Below are 19,913 nucleotides of genomic sequence, written 5' to 3'. Positions count from 1 at the left end.
TCGGCAGTTGAAGGATGAAATTGAATTCTTGATCCGAAGAGGCAAGTTGTCCAAATTCACCAAGGATGGAGACAAAAATTATCGGGACAATGACAACCGTGGAAGAGACAATGATGATAAGAGAACCCAGCCTCGAGGGCCTGTGATTAACGTGATCTCCGGCGGGCCTACAGCCGCTGGTACTTCCAGTAACTCGAGGAAGGCTTATGCAAGGGAAGTAATGAGTATAGTTGGAGAACCCCCGAAGCGGGCAAAAATTGACTATGCAATGGCATTCGATAACGTCGACCTTGAGAAGGTAAAATTCCCCCATGATGACCCCTTAGTAATTACACCAGTGATCGGAAACTCGTCCGTAAAGAGAGTGCTCATTGATAATGGAGCCTCGGTGGATATTTTGTTCTATGATGCTTATGAAAAGATGGGATACTCCGATACTCAACTGACACCCTCGGATATGCCTATATATGGCTTCAACAATGTGGAAACCAAGATTGAAGGCATGATCCAACTACCTGTAACTATGGGTACCGAACCTAGGCAAGCCACATGTATGATAAATTTCTTGGTTGTCAAAGCCTCGTCTACCTATAATGCCATCCTTGGAAGGACTGGGATACACGCTTTTAAGGCAATCCCGTCCACTTACCACATGAAAATTAAATTCCCAACTAGGAACGGAATTGGAGAAGAATTAGGAGATCAGAAAATGGCCCGAAGCTGTTATATCGGGGCATTAAGATCTGGAGGAGCCGGGGGCAGGTATTACCTATAGAGGACCTTGATGTCCGAGAAGAAGAGGAAAGGAGAGGCAAGCCTGCCGAAGATTTGGTTCCGATCCCATTATATACAGAAGAACCTGAAAAGGTCACTTATGTTGGAGCATTACTCCAGGAAGATTTGAAACAAAAGCTTGTGAGTTTCTTGAGGAACAACCGTGATGTTTTCGCTTGGACAGCGGCTGATATGCCAGGTATCGATCCCTCATTCATGACTCATAAGTTGAATGTAAACCCCGCGAGGAAACCTATTAAGCAGAAGAAAAGGAACTTCGCCCCTGAAAGGCAAGAAGCCATTAAACAAGAGGTCGATAAGTTGTTGGAAGCAGGTTTCATCGAAGAAATACAATTTCCAGAATGGTTAGCCAACCCTGTTATGGTCAAGAAGGCCAATGGAAAGTGGAGGATGTGTGTAGACTTCACTGATCTGAATGATGCTTGTCCCAAGGATTGTTTTCCTCTTCCAAGGATAGACACGTTAATAGATGCCACCGCTGGACATGAGATGCTGAGCTTCATGGATGGCTTCAGCGGATATAATCAGATCCGGATGGACAAGGACGATGTACCCAAGGTATCATTTATCACTGACTTTGGTGTATTTTGTTATTTGGTTATGGCCTTTGGACTTAAGAATGCAGGAGCAACGTACCAACGCCTTGCAAACAAGATGTTTAAACATCTGATTGGGAAGACTATGGAGGTATACGTAGACGATATGTTGGTGAAAAGCTTGAATAAAGCGGATCACCTTGAACACCTTAGAGAGGCCTTTGAAGTCCTGAGGACGCATAAGATGATATTAAACCCAGCTAAGTGTGCCTTTGGGGTCGGTTCTGGGAAGTTCCTGGGTTTAATGGTCTCAAAGCGTGGTATTGAAGCCAACCCCGACAAGATAAAGGCTATCCTAGATATGGAACCCCCAAAGAGTGTAAGGGATGTTCAGAAACTGACAGGAAGAATTGCAGCTTTGGGAAGGTTTGTATCCAAGTCAGGAGACAAATGCTTGCCTTTCTTCAAAGCATTAAAGAAGGTTAAGAACTTTGAGTGGACGGATGAGAGCCAAGTGGCCTTCGAACATCTAAAGAAATATATGGCAGAACCACCACTCTTATCGAAACCCGTGGAGGGCGAAACCCTATATGTATACTTAGCTGTCTCGGAACAAGCGCTGAGTGCCGTCTTGGTTCGGGAGGAATCCAAAGTCCAGAAACCAGTATACTATGTGAGCAAGGTTCTGCATGGAGCGGAGCTCAATTACTCAGTGATCGAAAAGTTTGCTTTGGCCATGATTACGGCCTCGAGGAAGTTGAGACCTTACTTTCAGTCTCATAAGATAGAAGTCCTGACAGACCAACCTCTCCGGAATGTCATACATAGCCCTAAGGCTAGTGGAAGATTGATCAAGTGGGCCATTGAGCTTGGAGAATTTGATATCCGATACAAACCTCGAACGGCGATTAAAGCTCAGGCCTTAGCTGACTTCCTAGTTGAATGCACCATTAGCAACCAGGAAGTCGGGGGGCAAGGAGATAGGGTAGAAGAACCTACTAAGGAAGAAAAACCTAAAGAATATTGGCTACTATTTTTTGACGGAGCTTCAAAAACAAAAGGTAGTGGTGCAGGACTTGTGCTCCAAAGCCCTGATGGCTTTACTGTGGAATATGCTATTAAGCTAGACTTTCCAACCACCAATAATGAGGCAGAGTATGAGGCATTGATAGCTGGGCTTGGCCTAGCCAGAACCTTGAGGGTAAAGAATTTGAAGGTCTGTGGTGACTCAAAGCTCGTAGTCTTCCAAGTGAATGGTGAGTTTGAAGCCCGTGAGGAGACTATGCTAAAATATCTAAGGATTGTAAAGACCCAGATGGCACTATTCGAAGAATGCTTGGTAGAGTATGTGCCAAGGGAGGAGAACACCAAGGCTGATGCCCTGTCACAATTTGCATCTTCCGACGATGAGGTATGCTCAGGAAGCGTTTACTATCAGGTTTTGAGAACCCCGAGTATCGAAGCAAAGTTAGTTGCCCCCATTGACACAGGGGCCACTTGGATGGATGAAATTAAGTTGTACTTACGAAGCGGACATCTGCCACCTAATGCTGATGAAGCACGAAAGTTACAGGTAAGGGCCCTTAAATATGTACTCATTGAGGGAATCTTGTATAGGAAATCGTTTGTGATCCCTTACTTGAGATGTCTGAGGCCTGATGAGGCTCAAGAAGCCCTGAGGGAGGTACATGAAGGTGTATGTGGCCAACACCTTGGAGGAAGGGCTTTGGCTCATAAAGTCACTCGTCTTGGATTTTATTGGCCTGATATGCTGAAACATGCTCAGGATTACGTGAAGAAGTGTGACCGATGTCAAAGGTTTGCACCCGTTGTACGACAGCCACCTGAGATGCTGACGTCTATTAATACTCCTATCCCCTTCGCAATGTGGGGGATGGATATTCTTGGACCTTTTCCACTTGCTAGCGCGCAAAGGAAGTTTCTATTGGTAGCTGTTGACTATTTTACTAAGTGGATTGAGGCCAAACCACTAGCCAAGATAACCACCAAGCAGGTTGCTCAGTTTATGTGGGAAAATATTATTTGCAGATACGGAATACCTCGAGTCATGGTTACGGACAATGGGACTCAGTTCAATAACGCTGAGTTTAAAAGTTATTGTGAGGACTACTCGATTGAGTTACGCTTTACCTCAGTTGCTCACCCTCAAGCTAATGGACAAGCTGAGGTGGCCAATAGAATAATCCTCGATGGACTGAAGAAAAGAGTTGAGAAGGCCCAGGGGTCATGGGCCGATGACATACTCCCTATACTACGGGCGTATCGAACCACTTGCAAGGTTTCAACTGGGGCTACCCCCTTTCAGCTGGCTTATGGAGCCGAGGCAGTGGTGCCACTTGAGATCACTCATACATCCTCCAGGGTCCAGCAGTATGAGCCGGGAGCCAATGAAGAAGGTATGAGACTTGCGCTTGATATGATCGATGAGATTCGTGACGAAGCTCATGCTAAGATTGTGGAAAACCAGAAACGAGCTTCCTATTACTATAACCTACGGGTTAAGGAGCGATATTTCAGGGAAGGAGATCTGGTACTTAGAAAAATTGAGGCTTCAGGGGTAGGTCCCAAAGGCAAGATGGCTCCAAATTGGGAAGGCCCCTACCAAGTTAAGACTGTCACAGGCCATGGCTCATACAAGCTTCAAACCTTGGAAGGAATTGAAGTCCCTAGAAGTTGGCATGCGACCAACTTAAAGATATATTATATTTAATATCTACTCTGTGATAACAGAAGTTAGTAGTTACCACGAGAATAAGGTCATGTTGACCACTGCCATGTAGTTGATTTCCAGAAATAGTTATCTCTTTTACTATAATAATAAAGTCCTGAGGATTACCTAGCTTGTTTATCCAAGTAATTTTTACTTGTACTTATGTTTTGAAAAGATCACGAGTTCTGATCGAACTTACACATTGAATGTGAAACTCCTAAGTTTGGATTTAAAATAGTCGGTTTCGGAGTTTGAAAATCCTAAGTAAGAATTACTCTGATTCATCGATTAAAGATGAAAATCCCGAGGATTGCTCTAAGGTTTGAATTAACTAAAATCTTACGAAAAGTATTCTAAGTAAAGAATGCTAAATATGCGAGATTGAAGGACGAGACAAAAGAGAATCTAAATATTTAATTTAAAACCCCGAAGGGTATAAATATCCGAATAATTAATTACAAAAGCAAGCCACGCAGGGCCAAAAAGAACCTAGTCTAAGGAAGACCATCATCGAACTCGTCTTCCTGGACCTTTTCCTCGTCCTGGGCTTCTGGTCCCCGGGCCTCCTTCTCCTGGGCCTCGTCCCGGGCCTCATCTTGGGCCTCCTCATCCTTCCCAAGATCCATCTCGTCCAAGTGGGAGTCTTGGATCACGGGAGTCTCGGTTGGAATCTCCAAAGTTTGGGAGTCCACAGGATGCGAATCCCCGAGATCCTCGACCGCCATCGGGGAAGGGGTCTCCTCCCCGGGAAGCTTCGGAACAGGGAATCGTTCCAGTGTGACTCCCTCGATCTGGGAGCCGAGTTCCTCTATGATCCTTTCCCAGCAGGATTTGAAGGTCTCGGGAAAGGATGTGTCGAACTCCGCGGCCAGGAGGTCGTCAAATTCTTGGGACTTTTTATAGTCCTCCACCGCCTCTTTCCGAACCCTGGCCAACTCCGCCTCCAGGGCGCGGACCTTTTCTTGCTCGGCCACGAGCTCCGCTTCCACCTTTCGGAACTGCTCAAAATTGGCAGTTGAAGCATCGAAGTAACGATCGCGATCGCGCTCCGCGATCGCCTTCTCAGCCCTAACCGCCTTCAAATTATGGACGACGGCCTGGAGGTAGGTGTTGACCTGCACAGTGAAAACATACAGAAAATTCTCTAAGTAAGGAAAGAGGAAGGCTTCGAAATAAAAAAGTATACAAAGTTGGGCTTACCGTGGCCACTGCTTGGGCCCCCAGGAGTTCAATCTGGAGGTCCTCAGACGATTCGACCACATGGGCCCGATCCCGAGGGGTGACCACATTCTTGGACCACTCCGCGGCGGCCCGAGAATCTCCCACCACGGTGTCCTTCTTCAGAAGGCCCCACTCCACGACATAGGGGCCTGAATCCTCCTCTACGGCCACCTCGCGAGGAATCAAGAAGGCAGGAACCTTCTCGATAACTGGGGACTTTCCCCTCTTTCGTGACTTCTTCTCGCGGGGCACTTCGGTCACCACCGCCTGAGAAGCGGCGGTTTCGCGCTTCTTGAATATGCTCCCTAAAGCAACTTGGGCTGCAAATCAGAAACACGAAAGGTTAGAAGCCCAATTTATAAAGGTAAACAGAAGCTTAAAAGCGCAAGTAGATGGGGCATACCCTCAGGGCCCAAATCGCTAAGCCCATGTAACTGGAGGGAGGCCTCCGAGATAAGCAACGAGCAATGGTGGAGGTTGTCCCCCGTCAAAACCCTAATTGCAGCCTCTTCCTCGACCCCCAACTTAAGGGACCGCATCGTTCCGTCCTCGGTCCGGCTGAAGTCCGAGTAAAAGTAGTCGGCCCAATTGGCCCCTTCCATGTATAGGTAAAACCACTGTTTCTTCCAATTTGGAAGAGAATCGGGGGCCGAGTCAGAAACGAAGATACTGCGGCCCAAAGTCCGATATTGGATTTTAACCCAGCCTTCGTCGTTTGGGGCATTCACAAACTTAAACAGATATCTAAATACGGCCACGCTGGGCTCTAAGTTATGCTTCTTGCACTGGACCAGAAAACAGTTTATGAACCTCCAGCCATTGGGCTGGAGTTGGGTTGGGCATACCCGGGCTTCGGCTAAAAGCCTATAAACGAACATCGGGGGAGGCAATCTAAACCCAGCATAGAAGGTCTCTTTGTAAATCCTAATTGCCCCGGGCTTTGGGTAGCAAGCCCGGTCATTTGGGCCTGGGAGCTCGGCCCTGTAAGGGTGTTCAATTCCAAACAGCTTGCTCATAATATCAATATCTTTTTGGGTGAGCTTAGTGGGATAGTTATAAGCATCTAAATGAAGCAAATTGGGAAACGCTTGACCAAATTCACTTAATAAATCTCTAAGTGAAAAAATGCTAGCATGAACGAGGGATTTTTTACCTCGGTTAACGCGAGAACGAGCAGCGGGCTGTTGAGAAAGCTGGGATTGTTGAGAGGATGAAGAATCCGCCATTGATATCCTTGTGATGAAGGTTTGAAACCCAGAAACGGATGAAGAAAAGATGAAGATTGATCGGAACCTGGGAAATTTTTGAAGATCGCCCGGAAAACTGGAAAACCCTTGAATATCGGCCGGAATCTGGAAAGAACTTGGAGATTGCCGGAAATACGCCTAAGAATTCGCCGAGAAACTAGAGAATTTTTGAGAGTGTTTGGGAGGGTTTCTAGCACTTAAACTTGGAAACTTTGGAGTGAAATGAGAAATGAACCCTCAATCACTCATTATATAGGCAATCCACAACCGGTTCACTTGCCGGTAAACCCTAAAATGAACTGGCTACAGCCCGTAAAATGGGCCTTGGGCCGGTCATCAAGCCTTGTCAAAGGCGGGAAGCCCATAAACTTGAAAGATTCGAACCTATTCTAGAAGGATCTCGAGAATTCTGGGAGATACACGCAAAAAATAAAGAAAAATAAGCTATATAGGCCTGACAGGTTATAGACTAAGGCCCACAACCTATAACGGTAACATGTTCCTAAGACAATTGTAGCGAAATGCTGTACTTACAAAATAAATACCAACATGTCTCCTTGGCGGGGTTACCCACGCCAAGGAAGCATAACGATTGAAGCCTTACGAAGGCCTTAATGCCAACCACGCCCAGGAAGCATATTCCCTAGACGTGGTGTGACAACATGTCTCCTTGGCGGGGTTACCCACGCCAAGGAAGCATAACAATTGAAGCCTTATGGAGGCCTTAAACCCAACCACGCCCAGGAAGCACATCTCCTAGGCGTGGTGTCACAACATGTCTCCTTGGCGTGGTTACCCACGCCAAGGAAGCATTCTAGTCGAAACCTTATGAAGGCCCTGAATTCAACCACGCCTAGGAAGCACTTCTCCTAGGCGTGTTACAAAATTAGGTCTCCTTGGCGTCTGTACACACGCCTAGGAGACATCTTACTCTTGAAAGAGCACACACAAGCCTAGGAGAACGTCTCCTAGGCGTGGCAACTAAAAGTGCCTCTTTGGCGGGTATAGCCACGCCAAGAAGGCTGAACACACGAGGGAACTCTCAGCAACGCCTAGGAGACGTGTCTCCGAAGCATGGCTATTTGAATGCCTCCTTGGCGGGGGTACCCACGCCAAGGAAGCATCTCAGGAGAGGGATGAATTTCTATTAAAGAATTATTTAATTCTTAAAAGAAATGTCCCAAAAATTCCAAAAATAGGGAAAAATACAAGAAAAATCATGAAATTGAAATTTTAATTTCAAATATATTTTGAAAATTATTTAAAGGCTCGGAAAATTCTAGAAAATTGGAATTTAATCATAAAAATTCCAATTAATTTGAATTTAGCCCTGAAAAAATACGAAAGTGCTCGAAAGTACCGTTACAAACGTAATTTTGAAGAATACATGTTGTACCAATAAAAAAGACTCGCAGTATCATGAAAACGACTCGAAAAGTCAAAAGAAAGACTCGTGTCTTCCGATACTTCAATCGAAAATGAAGTACGATCCCGAAGGATACGAAACAGAGCTATCTTTACTATACAGTCAACTCGAATCATCCCTCGAATTGTTTCAAAGTAGTCAAGATCGGTGAGATCCTTGCGCTATTTATGGAACTTCAGACCTTGGACGATGGGAATTTGCAGAAGTTAGCTTTCTCGCAAGATATATGAATCAGGAGCTCAGAAAGCCGATGAGGACTCAGCAACTTTTGAAAAGTTTTCACAAAACTTGTCGAAAGTTGGGGGGCAAATGATATGGGTCAAAAGTAATATTTGATTGTTATTAGATATTAAAAGCCCAAGAACACTGAAGCCCAGTTAAATAGGGCCTGAGCCTCTATTTATTAGTTAATTTCGTAATTAATTAATAGAGGCCCAGTTAGAGGTCCAGTAACAAGTCCAGATTCTATAATACATCTGATTCTAACAGATAAATATTCAGAAGTCTGGATAACGTCAACAACAAGAGGATAAGAGTTCTATCTTACCTCTTGCCTCGAGGCATACTTCGATAAGAAGTCTGATACACGGAATTGCACTTCCGTCCAGCTTCTGACTTCGAAGCGCCTATATAAAGGGCTCTACCCCTCATAACTAGAACTACGTTTTGGACTTGATTCTTCTCCACGCAGAAGATACGTAGGCATCTCGCATCGAGACCAGTCCAAAGCACGAATCGCTCACCCCCGTTTTTAGTTCTATAACAACTTCTAATTTTAATTTTGGATTAGAGCTTTTGATTATAAGTGTAATCATTTATCGGAATTAATTATAGTGGGTGTTTGGCAGCCACTTTTAAGTCGAGCTTCTCGGTTTATAAGTTAGAAGCACTTATTCGTACTGTTTGTGTAAAAAATCAAGAAGCATTTATTAAAAAAGCTAGGAATGCTAGTTTTTGTTTCAGGATTTCTACTTATTTCCCAAACACTTTAACTACTTATAAGTCTTATCTTGCTTTTAACTTCTACTGTACTTATTTATTTTAAGTAAAAAACACTTATTTTAAACTCATCCAAACGGCCTCATAATAATTACAATAGCCCCTTACTTTTTATTTTAATAATAAATGAAACCCCTTCCTTTTTATTTTAATAATAAATTTTGATTTGTATAAATTATAAATGAAACCCCTTCCTTTTTATTTTAACGGTCTTCTATATAAATTTTATATAAATCAAAAAATATTAAATATAATATTTTATTATCATTATCATCACTAAAATAGTATCGATTACACGGGAATATAATCAAACTTTCATTCATTTTAATTAGAAATGTATAGACATTTATTTAATAAATTTTGAAGTTTCGTGAGTCAATTTTAAAATAATCAAAAAATTATATTAGTAAAGAAAAACATAAATATCATGAAACATTTTATTTTTACAAAAAAGATTATTAAATTGGGAAGCCGGAAGTGGTTGATTGAAGATAGTGATTATAATGGGTTTTTTTTTGCCATTATTTTTTCTGTCACAGTTTTTGAATATGTTGTTAGGTAGCTAACAATAGCTAACATTCGCACTCTCCAGATTTTATGGAAAAATTTACTCCTACAATAATAATAATAATAATAATAATAATAATAATAATAATAATAATAATAATAATAATAATAATAATAATAATAATAATTATTATTATTATTATTATTATTATTATTATTATTATAATTAGATAACAAATCACGATCCATAATTTTGTGGCCACAGATACCACGTCTCTTGGTTTCCCGCCCGATCGCCAGTTACCTTATTTCTCTTTCAATAACTTCGAAAATCGTAACATTACATTTATGACTCGCCGATCAAACCCTAATCACTACTCTCCGCTCTTACTCCCTTCTCTCTCGTTCAATACTCTACACGCTTCTTGTAATATCTCTCATCTCCGGTATTATTAATTTCTTAGTTTTTTAGATTGTTATATATATGTCTTAAAGATTCAACATTATTACACTATTGTTGCGTCTAATTTTTAATCCAACACTTCACTGATTTTTACATTTTCATAATATCTGTGAATATTTGTTTAGGAATCGTAGAAACTACTGCACTTGAAGCAGCACCGCGCGGCTAATCGATTACTTATATATTGTTTAGTGATTTGCATATATTGGATTAAATCAGTATTTGATTAGGTTAGGAGGCGTGGTAATTGTAAGCACGATTAAATATTTAACCATGTGCTTTAATTGAGTAATTGAGTATATGGTTACTATGGTGTCTCCTGTATTTTGGTGATATTGTTACATGATCTGCACACCGTGAATCAGTAAATGCTTGTTTAGGGTAGTAAATATGACATCGCAACCATATTATCAAGCTGCTGGCCTGCTGCTATATTCTGCATGATATGGCGACTATGAATGATGAATGCCTAATTGATTGCTTGTGTTTATTATGTTGTCATTGTGTTTGTTATGCCCTGTGTTCCTTTAGTTACAGGTTTTTGTTGGTTTTATTTCTTTTGTAAATGTTATAATATCAGTACTGCAGTTACCAGTGCATCTGGCTTTGTACTTATAGTGAGATTGTGATTGTAGTGCAGGAAATGGAGACAAAAATAGTCTTTCCTGGTGTTTATTCTGCTGAATTGGTTGTTTGCACTATGTGGGAGGCTCTGAGACCGGATATTTCTTTACTTGCTGAGAAGTGTCTTCTTTGGCTTCTTTTGGAAGCAGGGTCTTTGCCTGTTAATGTTTTTCAAGGATGCCTGATCGATGAAAGTCTTCCTTTTAGTTTATGTAAAAATCAAGATAGGAACGTGCAAGATGCTGATGACTATGATGGTGAACCTAAGGATGATGGTGTTACACCCAAGGATGATGATATTTACGAAGAAGTTAATGATGGGCTGGAAGATCATAATATGTCTGGAGGAGAAAGTAGCGGTGAAGGTGATCAGGAAGTTGAGGATAATTCTGGTTCATATGGTAATGGAGGAAGTGATGACAATGACGATGATGATACTGACATGGAGGAGTACTCTGATGATGATGAAGAAGAAGAAACGGATGAGGAAGATGAAGACGATAGGTAGCCCGGTCCACATTTTAGAGGAAAATGTGAAATCTTTTGTGTTCTTGCCATCTTATAAAGCGAACCTGTTTATATATAAAAATGTGCACCTGCTCATATATAAACTCTGCATAGAAATTGGTATTTGCTGCTTATGTGTTGTCATGAATTTCCAGTTTAGTTTCTGAAATACAAGTCCTCTCTAAGGATTGAGTTGTGAACTTTTGGCTGTATAAAATAAAAAAGAACTAATAGAATTTATATCATAATATTTGTAAGTGGTTATTTGAAACATTTAAAAGTAGAATTATAAGTGAATATGCAAATTATAACCATTTGTCTATCTTGAAGGGACGTACTTAAGATGGAAATGCTTTAAAAGCTGTTTGGCGGCAAATGAAGTGCCTTACCCACCATATAGTCATGCTCCCATATGACATTACATATGCACCTCTCTGTTTTATTTCTTTATTTATACAGGAATGTTATTTGATTTTGAGCTAATGTTACCTCGTGAAATGCATGATTTGCTTCTTTTTTTGCTAATAGGGAGTTCCAGATTCCAGAGGATTAAGAACTAGAAATACATTCCTGGTTTTTCCAATTTTTATGTTTTTTCTTTCTCTATAACATTTGAGCAGGGAAGATGACAGAAGCAATTCTGAAGACAGCACAGATGATAACAAACAGTTTCCACGGCTGAAGAACGCAAGGGATGTTTACACGTCAGAAGACACATTTCGTTTGTTTGAACATGAACGTAGAAAGACGAGAACTCTAGACATTGATGTTATAAGTGACTTGGATTTACGTCGTAGAGGCCTTGAAATCACCTACGAAGTTCGAAAGTCTTGGCAATTTGAAGGGCGTTATACAGTCACTGTGCTGCCAATGGATGGCATAGTGGAGTGCAGCTGCAAGTTTTTTGAATCGTCAGGGGTGCTCTGTAGTCATTCACAATTAGCTCTTAAATGCTTGCGCATTGATAAGATTCCAGATTGTTGTATATTACAAAAAGACAAAAATTTAACCCCTGGCCCTGCTGAAGGATCTGTCACAAAGAACCAAGAGGAACGTCGTCAGTCTTCTCCACATCACACAGATTTTAACAGGTTAGTTTGCCGGTGATGGATATTCATCTATCTTCACTATATATATAAATATCAGCTCAATATCTCTCCTGCTTGTGTTTTGTATCACTTGCTTCTGATGTATTAAAGGTTCCTGAATTTTTTGAGCAATAGTCTTCCTCCTGTTTGTTCAGCAAATTGCTCAGTTCTTACAATCACGAGAGTCTGAGTCCGTGGTCATCTTGATTAATAGATAAATAGTCTTGCAATCTTGCTTAATCTCCCTACCTTATATGTAAGTTTCTTTTGTTCGTACTTGAACACTTTACTGTGCTACCAGGTATGCAGGTCCTGGACGTGAAATTATAAGTGGTTTTCAATCTGATGAGGAGATAAGAACTGATTATATTGATCCGCCCCTACTGAGGCATGCGAGTGAGATTTTTTCCTCGAATATATTCAGTATGTTTCAAAAGGAGTACAAGAAATCTGAATATCTTATTGCTCGTGAGGCTGATATTATTATTGAAGATGGACTTATAGTCCATTATGTTGTGGAAAAACTTGGAAACTACAGCTACTGTAGTGCTCCGCGTCATGCAGTATTTGCAGTACCAAGTGATGGCACGGTATGTTGCAGCTGTAAGAAGTTTATGAAAAATGGACTTTTATGCTGTCATGCGATCGTAGTCCTTGATTACTTATGCATAGTGAAGATACCAGGACAATACATACTCGACCAGTTCAAAAAAGATGAGACTGTATCTGCAGTGCAAAAAATTCATGGGTCGGAGTATCAAAACCTGATATCTTTCTTGATTTACAGAGTAATTGAAAAAATATCTGATGAATTGTTTGTAAAGCGTATTAGATCTGAAGAATCTGTGCGTTTGTTGGAGACACGTCTTGATAAAGTGGAAGGCGTGCTGAAATGCATACAAATTAATCAAGAGTGTGTGCATTTACATGAGTCACGGATTAATGAGTTGAAAGACACACTGAAAGGCATAAAAAATAATCTAGACTCTGAGAAGGTTGACAGGGATATTAAATTGGCAACTGGAAAGATTACAGGTGCTGCCAAGGAACCTACAGTGAAGGAGAGTACTGGCTCACATAATGATAGCACTTCACAGGTGTTCGGAAAAGTGGAACAATCCACTAATATTACTGAAGCTTCAAGCTGTTCTTCTCCACCAACCAACTTTGGAACTCAGGTAACCATATATTTTGAGTACCAAATATGATTTTGAAATGATTATTTCCTCAAATGGATTTCTCCATATCAGTTAACTTTAAAGCTTTAATTTTTGACTTGTTAGGGGTGACAATATCTTACCCACAAACACTACTCAAATTAATTAAGCAAAACTTGAGAATGACATGACCGGAAAGCCAGTTTGAAAATTCATTCCTTTATGCTTATCTATTCATTTTAATTAGAACTCAGTCATAGAACAAGATGAAACAGATACAGTTGCACTGTTGCAGACACGAATACTAACTAAAATTGACATCCCCTCGAATTCCCTTGGGGGGTTGACAGAGATGTTGAAATTTACTTTTGTAGCCCACTGACTTGAAACAACAGGTATCTGTAATATGATAGGAGTAATGAAACCACAAGTTTGTAGATTTATAATTTATAAGCATGCAAGGCATTCCTAAGACAAATTGTTTGTTTCTGCTATATATGTATCAGAGTGATGCGGCGGATAAGTAAAATAAATTCTCCGCAGATTGGGAACTACATGCTTGGAAGGTAAATACTAGTGATAATGGTTGACAAGGATTGGTGTTAGTATAAATTTTGGAACTTTATTAGTGTTTATGGGAATCTCGACTGACCCTTGGTTCAGATGCAGCAGTTGTGTTTATGTTCTGGGTAGTTGTGTTTGCACAATCATTTGCTTGTGTTATGTTCTGGGTACACTTACAATCATGTGCTTTAATCATACAGTATTTCTTTTGCATTCAACCATGTATTCTACTCTTTTTTACTCTATTTCATGGTTGTTTCCAAGTAGAAAGACGTAACTATTATTAATTATTTGATTGCATGGAATTGAATAATGCTAATTAAAAAATATTAAATATAATATTAATTCAATTTTGTTTGAACAGTTTTTCAATAATTAAGTTAAAGAACTTTCGATGACAACCTGACAGTTCGCTCGCTGTGTGTTTATGTAGACCAATGGACTGCAGCAGAGGAAAGTTCGCAATAATTTAGACTGAAAAAGCGATTTTAAAAATATTAGTGTATTTCACATGTAAATAGCCATAGTTTCCCAAAAAATAAATGAAGTCGGTATTATTTTATAGAATGTAGTGGAGTTATCTGCGAGGAAACGTAGAGATCCAAGATCCGACTTATGTGTAAATATCTCAAGCAAAGTACGTGGATTTTTATATTTAAGATACAGCTCGACGCTTTCTGTGAATGAAAATTTAAAGTTCTTATATTTCCACAATTAAAACGAGTAATGACTCCTTCAACGTGTTACCCATTTTCCCTCTTCTTCGATATTTCCTCTCCAACTTTATTTGACTTTTTCACGTTCATCATCTAACTTCCACTTTTCACCATTTCTAATCTATATATCTATTTCAAGGTCTTGTAGATCACAACTAATAATAAACGATCGCTACGTAGGCATGCGCATTCAAATTTTCTGGTGAAACTCTGACAAAATATAGAGTTCTTTGTGAAACGTAATCAGGGGCGGATCTAGATCCAAAATCTTAGGGGAGTACCAAACAAATTTTCGAAAAACACCTATATATTTTTAAATTTTGGAAAGCATTTCTATAATTTTGTGAAATTTAGAATGGTAAAAAAATGTAAAAAAAATTTTTTAGGGGGAGCACGTGTCTCCCGTGCCTCTTCTTAGATCCGCCCCTGAACGTAATAATATAGGGTCGTCTTTTATTGGGATGGTAAAATAAAAATGGATAGCATTAAGATAAAGGATCATATAGTTAGAGGGAAAATATAAAATAAATAATAAATAATAAAGAAATAAAAGAAACATATATTAATATAATACTCAGCATCTAATATGTAAATTGTAAGATGATAAAGAATGAAATCAAATAATTAGGAACGGGAGTACGAGTCGTAAGTCTTAACTAAGCAGCCAGCATTTGACTAGTCGTTTCAATATTCCTCTAAGCCGCCACGCTAATTAGACTCAAAAATTAACACACACATCACAACTTCTTCTTCCTTCATCCCCTGCCGCGTTTCCATATTTCTCACCACCTCTTCTTTCCCTTCATTTTCTCTCCTATTTCATCTTCAATATACACCTACATAAACAAATCCACACACATAAACACAGCTGATCAATTACCTAGCCGTTTATAATAATTATCTAAAATGAACAATTTATTCACCTCATCATTCTCCGCGGACGACGAAAATGAGCTCAATCCCTCTCATGTCATCGAAATGACTCCAACCTCAGGCGATAATCTCGAGTCCTTCTTCAAAGACGTCGAGGCCATCAAACTCCAGCTCCAGAGCCTCGATGCACACTACACCGATCTCAAATCATGCCACGAGCAATCCAAGACTCTCCACAACGCACAAGCCGTCAAGAATCTCCGCCACAAAATGGACTCTCACGTCTCCAGCTCTCTCAAAATCGCCAAACAAGTCAAATCAAATCTCCAGGCTCTCGAAAAGTCCAACGCGGCGAGTCGTAAGCTCCCGAACTCCGGTCCAGGCACCTCCTCGGACCGGACTCGTACTTCAGTCATTAGCGGTTTAAGCAAAAAACTCCAGACCAGCATGTCTTCGTTCAGCTCGCTCCGCGAAACAATCGCGAGCGAGTATCGCGACACGGTGAAGCGCAGGTACTTTACGGTGACTGGCGAGAACGCGGACGAGACGGTCCTGGAGGATCTGATCTCGACGGGCGAGAGCGAGACGTTTTTGCAGAAAGCGATTCAGGTGCAGGGGAGGGGACAGGTGATGGATACGATAAGCGAGATACAGGAACGGCACGATGCGGTGAGGACGATCGAGAAGAATTTGATGGAGTTGCATCAGGTATTTTTGGATATGTCTGTGTTGGTGGAATCGCAGGGGGAGCAGCTGGATAATATTGAGAGCCATGTGGAAAGAGCGAGCTCGTATGTGAGGGGAGGAACGAGGCAACTGGAAGTGGCGAAGAAGACGCAGAGGAATACGAGGAAGTGGACTTGTTATGCTATTATTTTATTGCTTATTATCATTGCTGCTATTGTTTTGTCCATCAGGCCCTGGAAGTAGAGATGCGATTTGGCATGATGTTTTGTTTGTGTGGAAACATTTACTTGAGTTGTAATTATAAATTTATTTATATGATATATGAATATTTGTCTGAATTGGCTCTATGTATAGTTTTTGATATTCTTTCTGAGAATTGGATATAATTCATGAGTGATTTGATTCATCACTGACTGGACTGGGTTGTCCGATCATCTAATATATTTCATCTTGTGTGTTGTTGATCCGCTGCGAAAACTGAAATTGTTAACTGTCTGGCGTGCAAAGTTACTTGAGCTCTACCGTGTTCCTGAAATATGAATGTGTTAGCAAATCAAACTGCTGCCATCTTGTAATGTCAAGGCCTTGGGGCAGGAGGTTTCGGTATATTGGAATTCAACAGGTCGTGATGGCATAAATAAATGGCACGCCTGTGGATGGATCGTTCCGACATCTTCACCGGTAAGGCAGGTTTGTTGAATAATCAGCGGTGTTTTCGTGACGAAACTCGAAATGCTGGGGGTAAAAGCTCTTGTGGATCTTATTGTATAAAGTGATTCTTAAGTTTTTCGCTTTGAGTCTCAATTTGAATTCGGCAATTACCTTCTCCATCACATAATGCAGGTGTTTTTTAGTGAATCATATTATAAAATTTGCTAATAATTCCATTTTAGTAGTCTGCTTTTATATTTTTATTTTTAAATTTTCTTTTCTAAGACTCAGGAAAATAAATTCCCTCCCTTAAACGTGAAAAAAGCCAAAAAGGGACGGAAAAAATAATTAATAATTTTAAAATATATTTGATAAATCATATGGGACATTTTATAAGTCATTTAACATTTTATAAGTATTTTGGTAAATTTTGACTCAATAGAAAGTAATATTATTTTAATACATATATGTACTCTAAAATTTATAGGGAAATCTACAAAACTACCTACCTTTTCTTTAATTATTTACAAAAATACTACCTTCCAGAATTCTTTTTAAAAATACCTTTTCATAAAATCTTTTTTTCAAAAATACTGTTTGCAACTTTTGCAACCTCATCTGCAACTCCAGGCGGCGCCAGCCGTGTTGCAACCTCTTTTGCAACTTCATATGCAACCAAATTCCTGATTTCAAGTTCCAGTTTTCAAATGTCGTTTTCGACCTCATTTTCGGAATCGATATATATATATATATATATATATATATATATATATATATATATATATATATATATATATATATATATATATCGATTCCGAAAATGAGGTCGAAAACGACATTTGAAAACTGGAACTTGAAATCAGGATTTGTAATTGCATATATGGTTGCATATGGTTGTATTCAGTTGCATATGGTTGCATTCAGTTGATTCTATTGTAATCTAATGGCCCCGCCAGGGGCACACCATACATCTGTTGTTACTTACAGTTTTCAGTTGCATTTAGTTGCAACTGAGGTTGCAAAAGTTGCAACTGCAGTTGCAAAAGTTGCAACTGCAGTTGCAACTTCATTTGCAACTTTTGCAACCTCATTTGCAACTTTTGCAACCTCATTTGCAACTTACAGTTTTCAGTTGAACTAGTTGCAATTGCAGTTGCAACAGTTGCAACAGTTGCAACAGTTGCAACTTTCCATTTTTATTTGCAACTTTTGCAACCTCATTTGCAACTTTTACGGCTGCGCCGCCCAAGGTTGCAACAGTTGCAACAGTTGCAACTTTCCATTTTTATTTGCAACTTTTGCAACCTCATTTGCAACTTTTGCAACCTCATTTGCAACTTTTACGGCTGCGCCGCCCAAGGTTGCAAATGAGGTTGCAAAAGTTGCAAATCGTATTTTTGAAAAAAAAATTTTATGAAAAGGTATTTTTAAAAACAATGAAAAAGATGGTAGTATTTTTAAAAAACTAATTTTACAGATGGGTATTTTTAAAAAGATCCCAAATTTATATCCAGACAAAACATTTTCATTTTAACTACCAAGATCGGTGAAAATTCGTTGAAAAGGATAGAAAAAACACTGAGGTGGTGTATTCACGAAGAAAAAAGTAGTTGAACCATTTAATTTAAGTCTTTTGCTCAGGTGTAAATTATAATACGAAAGTATCCTTTATGCAACTATAAAAATATATGAAATTACGTTAAAAATAATCCAAACACGTTTCGTAAGTCGAACCGCTCAATTTTTTAAGGTCAGGATCAATCAATTTAATCCATTTTGATGAACAACTATTTATTTGTGAGGTGTTTTACGGCGGTTTTTATAGTGTATGCCCATGGAAACACATTAAGCACAAAATTTGATAGTTTTTTTATGTTTTGATTGACTTACACTCACCTACCACACCAATGAAAACACGCCAAATTTATGAGTTTCCGTGCTTCGCATGTGCCATGGACATTCTTATGTGTTTTCACGCTCCTTTGAGACCCCGAAAAATGGACAAATTCCTTTTCTGAGAAACATATACAAGATTCATCACAAAAAAGGATAACGGTAACCTCACCATTAACTACTTCATTAATGAATTTCATACTAATAGAAAGATATGTTCTGCCGAGACAGAATTTGTAACTTGCTATCCTCCTGCCTAGCAGGCAAAGATTTACCTCCGTGGAAAGAATGATTCATTCGGATCACACATTACACAAACCCATTTTATAACCTGGGCCTAAAATATATGACCCAACCATTGGGCCTATCATCACCAACCATGTCCATGATGGAATTCTCTTGCTGTTTCTGGAAAGCTCTCTGTTCTCGTATTCACTCAACATTTCCAGACAAAACCAGACCACCCTGGTGATAAATCAAACAGGCCATCAAGTTCCTATAAATACCTCCCAACGCCCCTCTCGTCACTCAACTATCAGAACCACAAGCAAACCAACATCAATCAAATATTTTCATCAAACAAGAAAAGCCATGTCGATCATTCCCAGCTTTTTCGGCACCCAAAGAAGCAACATCTTCGACCCTTTCTCTCTCGACATCTGGGACCCCTCCGACCTGGGAAAAGAGACCTCCGCCTTCGTAAACACGCGCATTGACTGGAAAGAGACTCCGGAGGCTCACGTCTTCAAAGCCGACCTCCCGGGGCTGAAGAAAGAAGAGGTGGAGGTGGAGGTTGAAGAGGGGAAGGTTCTTCAGATAAGCGGAGAAAGAAATAAAGAAAAAGAGGAGAAGAATGACACGTGGCACCGCGTGGGGAACGCAGCAGTGGCAAGTTTCTGAGGAGGTTCAGGCTTCCGGAGAATGCGAAGGTGGATGAGGCCAAAGCTGGAATGGAGAATGGGGTTTTAACTGTCACTGTTCCCAAGGTGGAGATCAAGAAGCCCCAGATCAAGTCTATTGATATTTCTGGTTAAATTGTAATGCAACAGAATGGAATCGTGAGTTTGTTTGGAATGTGAATAATCAATATTTGCGTTCATCCTACTGTCATGAAAATTGTAATACTATATCTTTGTTATGTAGTGGCAAACTGGCAAGGTGTATCGAGTGAATGCATATCTTTTTCGTGATGATGTAGTTTTGCACTTAATAAGTCTCCTGCTAATCA

At 40.0% G+C, this 19,913-nt stretch overlaps 2 protein-coding genes and 1 pseudogene across 3 annotated transcripts; all 3 read left to right on the top strand.

Annotated features, from left to right (window-relative positions):
* Nucleotides 1-9,745: 9,745 nt before the first annotated feature.
* Nucleotides 9,746-15,500, top strand: LOC108226922 (uncharacterized). 2 transcript variants are annotated; one of them, XM_017401916.2, is made up of 5 exons: nucleotides 9,746-9,889; nucleotides 10,561-11,053; nucleotides 11,677-12,147; nucleotides 12,446-13,322; nucleotides 13,808-15,500. In XM_017401916.2, exons 1-5 carry the CDS (start codon nucleotides 9,811-9,813, stop codon nucleotides 13,826-13,828), a joined length of 1,941 nt encoding a protein of 646 aa, XP_017257405.1. In that variant the 5' UTR covers nucleotides 9,746-9,810; the 3' UTR covers nucleotides 13,829-15,500. The 2 variants fall into 2 exon arrangements, with proteins under 2 accessions (XP_017257405.1, XP_063935889.1); XM_064079819.1 differs by having other exon boundaries at nucleotides 9,767-9,908.
* LOC108224838 (syntaxin-121) lies at nucleotides 15,205-16,479 on the top strand. Its single transcript, XM_017399572.2, has one exon. It carries the CDS (start codon nucleotides 15,488-15,490, stop codon nucleotides 16,382-16,384), a length of 897 nt encoding a protein of 298 aa, XP_017255061.1. The 5' UTR covers nucleotides 15,205-15,487; the 3' UTR covers nucleotides 16,385-16,479.
* A 2,541-nt stretch (nucleotides 16,480-19,020) lies between these two features.
* On the top strand, nucleotides 19,021-19,876 carry LOC108226542 (17.8 kDa class I heat shock protein-like; annotated as a pseudogene).
* The last annotated feature ends 37 nt before the right edge of the window (nucleotides 19,877-19,913 follow it).

This window comes from Daucus carota, chromosome 6, assembly GCF_001625215.2.
Source record: "Daucus carota subsp. sativus chromosome 6, DH1 v3.0, whole genome shotgun sequence".
In the NCBI taxonomy this organism is placed as follows: domain Eukaryota; kingdom Viridiplantae; phylum Streptophyta; class Magnoliopsida; order Apiales; family Apiaceae; genus Daucus; species Daucus carota.
This window is presented reverse-complemented; position numbering and strand designations above follow the sequence as displayed.

Bases quoted from the DNA above. Each gene is read 5' to 3' on its own strand.
- LOC108226922 (XM_017401916.2), top strand. From the start codon at position 9,811: ATGACTCGCCGATCAAACCCTAATCACTACTCTCCGCTCTTACTCCCT. The intron at 11,054-11,676 runs GTAGCCCGGTCC...ACATTTGAGCAG, and splicing joins GAGGAAGATGAAGACGATAG to GGAAGATGACAGAAGCAATT. The intron at 13,323-13,807 runs GTAACCATATAT...TATATGTATCAG, and splicing joins CAACCAACTTTGGAACTCAG to AGTGATGCGGCGGATAAGTA.
- LOC108224838 (XM_017399572.2), top strand. From the start codon at position 15,488: ATGAACAATTTATTCACCTCATCATTCTCCGCGGACGACGAAAATGAG.